The 3301-nt window shown below is 35.5% G+C and overlaps 1 protein-coding gene across 1 annotated transcript; it reads right to left on the bottom strand.

The window, feature by feature from the left end:
* Window positions 1-581: 581 nt before the first annotated feature.
* LOC133725478 (transcription factor MYB1-like) lies at window positions 582-2436 on the bottom strand. Its single transcript, XM_062152761.1, has 3 exons — window positions 2201-2436; window positions 1947-2076; window positions 582-1503 (listed from the first exon to the last, which is right to left on the bottom strand). The coding sequence occupies exons 1-3, from the start codon at window positions 2331-2333 to the stop codon at window positions 861-863; spliced, it is 906 nt and encodes a 301-aa protein (XP_062008745.1). The 5' UTR covers window positions 2334-2436; the 3' UTR covers window positions 582-860.
* Between the last annotated feature and the right edge of the window lie 865 nt (window positions 2437-3301).

The raw sequence follows: 3301 nt of genomic DNA, 5'->3' as shown, positions 1-3301 counted from the left end.
ATATGAAAAAGAGGTCAAAGAAGATATCACACCAACTACAATAAGATACATAAGAGTGGGAAATTACAATTACCACTTTTAGGACTTATGAGAACCTACTGTAATTACCACTTTTAGGATTTAATTACTCAAATGAGAACCTACTTTATTTTAACAAGAACTCTATTTACCTTGATGAAGACTTTTTTTCGAGTTACCACATGAGTTCTCAAAGTGGTAAATATTACATAAAATAATACATGTATGAGAAATATTAACATACCATAGCTTTACCCCACAGAGTAGCCTATTCATAAACTGAGATTTTATTGCCATAACAATCACATTCAGAAAATAAAGTGCAGATTGACATGTCAAAATGACACTGGTCGACTGATCATTGTCAAAATGGAGTGCATATCGACATGTCATGACAACAACAACCCAGACTTATGTACACTGATTAAATTCTGAGGGATTATTCTGGACATATATAAAATATTCTCCGATCAATCGATCATCTACTCAAGTAGACTTTTTATTCAAATAATTTCATCCCTTGATTTCAGATCGACCAAAAAAAAAAAAAAAAAATTCATCCCTTGATCGATCACATTGAGTACCTTTATTGCATCATATATAGAAAACGAAGTGCGGATCGACATGTCAAATTGACACTGATCAATCGACATGCATGCATTATTTTTGTAATGTGTGCAATGCGGATGTCCATTCTAGTTAACATTGCATTTCGCGACTGATAAGGTTATGTGGAAGAAACTAATTTCTAGCTGATATATATATATATATATATATATATATATATATATATATATATACATATATAGATATACTAATTAGCTGCGAGTATATCTACTCGATTATGAGAGCCAGTCCAATTCAGAGTCGAGGATAGGAGCCATGGATGATTGGAAATCTGGGCCATGCAGCTTATGATGATTATCGTCACCACAACTGGTACTAATAGCAGCTTTAACACCATCTCCTCCATTTGCAGTACTAGTACTACTGTAGAGCTGAGAAAAATCGACGTTGAGAAACTCCGAAAGAAAGCTCTCGTCCATCTTAAAATCTACCATAAACCCGCAAGAATTACTGGTTTCATCATCAATCTCCAAATTAAGGAATGGGGGCAAATCATCAGCTGGTTGGTGATCAGTACCAGTCCCCATCATCCTCAGCGGTGGATCATCATTATTGTTGACCTGGTCATAATAGTCATGGTTCAAGAAAGGAGCAGCAACTTGTTGAACAGTAGGATTAGTCTCTTCATCCATTTGTGACAGGTGGGGAATGAACACTTTGGTGCACCTTGATGCCTTGGTACGGACGACGTTTGTGTTCTTTTGCTGGGTTTGATGATTTGGTGGTTTGCGGTGAGTACTATTGGCTTCAGAATTAGTGGATGAGTGATCTTGAACTTTCTTCCCAATATTTGTGTTCCAGTAATTCTTGATTTCATTGTCTGTTCGGCCAGGAAGCCTTCCCGCTATCAAAGACCATCTGCACCAGTTAAGAATACAGTTTATAATAAAATCATAGATATGAGATGCTCTTAACCTCGATCTAGTGTTTGAAAAAAAAAAAAATTCCTCTTGGTAAGAAAAGAAAATTTTATGTGAACTGTTCATGTCACGTATACTATAATGTCAGTGATAAAAGAGTTTACAAAAGTACGACATATAGTGTGTTGGACTGTTCTGTCACTCATCACTATTAATTAAGTGATTTGAACACGAAACTTATAAACGTAATTTTCTCCTATCACGATTATAAATTCATCAAGGTTACAACAACTACTCTTGCTCTCAGTTTGTTGTTTTGCACCTTAAAGAATATAGAAGGACCAGTGACAACAACTCCCAAAATAGCATCACTTATTAAATGATGTATAGATAATTATTTTTGTTGATTAATACAAGGCCAAAAGATAAAAGTAAACTAACCTGTTTCCCAAGAGCTTATGAAGCCGGATAATGAGCTCTTCTTCATCCCGAGTGATGTTTCCTCTCTTGATATCAGGTCTTAGATAGTTCAACCATCGTAATCTGCAACTCTTTCCACATCTCTTAAGCCCTGCAAAATCCACAGACAGCGAACTCAGAATCTTCGGTGTAGGGGTAAAGGCTCGTTTTCTTCTGATTTATGTATATTTAGATGGAAGAAAAGAGTTTTGCCACAATCGTATATGCTTGCTCACCTGCTCTTTTGGGAAGGTTTCTCCATTTGCCTTCACCATGAGTTGTTATATACTCTCTAAGAATTCTGTCCTCCATAGCTGTCCATGCTCCTCTATTTAACCCCTCTTTTGCACAACAAGGACTCCTCCCCATCTATCTAGCTATGATGGACAGAGGAACTCCAAAACTCCAGAATTCTGTCTTTCTCTCTCTCTCTGCAGTTTGGTTTTCTGGGCAGATAGGGAGAATGGGAGACTATATATATATTGCCACGCCTAGGAAAGGAGGGCCTAGAATAAATCATTGAGGGGCTACTGATTCCCTATCATTACTTTTATTCTCAAAGAAAAATAAGTAAAAGAATTGCCACTGAGGTAGTTTAGGTTTGCATGTGAATTGTGCCTAACACTTTTCAGTTAATTCCAGTAATCATGTAATAGTTATTATATAATATCATGGTTCATTGCTTGGACATTGATTAATTAACTATATGTGCTTGCTTAATTCACCAAAAAATAATTAATTATTTGAACTTGCTTACACAGTTATGATGACGAAATTGATATATATATATATATATATATATATATATATATATCTCCATGGACATTTCATTTTCCTATACCAGAAAAGGCTAAAAATAAAATAATTATAGTACATATTTGCTTGTTAACGATTGAATAAATCAATTCACCACCTGCCCTTGAAAAAAGGAAAATGTAGTAGTGTGTCTCATTCGGAGCTGGCTGCTTAATTATAACTTGCTTCCTCATTAATCCTAACTAGCTAACTTTCTCACACAGGTCTTGAAAGTTAGTTGAACAAAAAGAAACAAAAGTCTCAATTAAAACTCTTGTAGTCAAATCTTCCAAAGTGTACGGAACAATATATGGCATAGCTATAGCTGCACTACTCCAGAGGTGCTGTCTGTGTCGATGAACTGGGAAGCACATCGATCAATTGGTAGTTTACAATCATAAATGAGGAGATCTTCTGCCCTTTCATTGTGCAAAGGATCACACCCACATATGTATCCCGTGGTGGAAACTGGAAAGTGACTGTTGAACTTATAACACATGCATGTTAAGTTGTTAAAGTGTTATTAATTTTACATATATATT

Source organism: Rosa rugosa, chromosome 1 (genome assembly GCF_958449725.1).
Source record: "Rosa rugosa chromosome 1, drRosRugo1.1, whole genome shotgun sequence".
Classification (NCBI taxonomy): domain Eukaryota; kingdom Viridiplantae; phylum Streptophyta; class Magnoliopsida; order Rosales; family Rosaceae; genus Rosa; species Rosa rugosa.
Note: the sequence above shows the minus strand (reverse complement) of the source record. Positions and strands in the feature narration are given on the sequence as shown.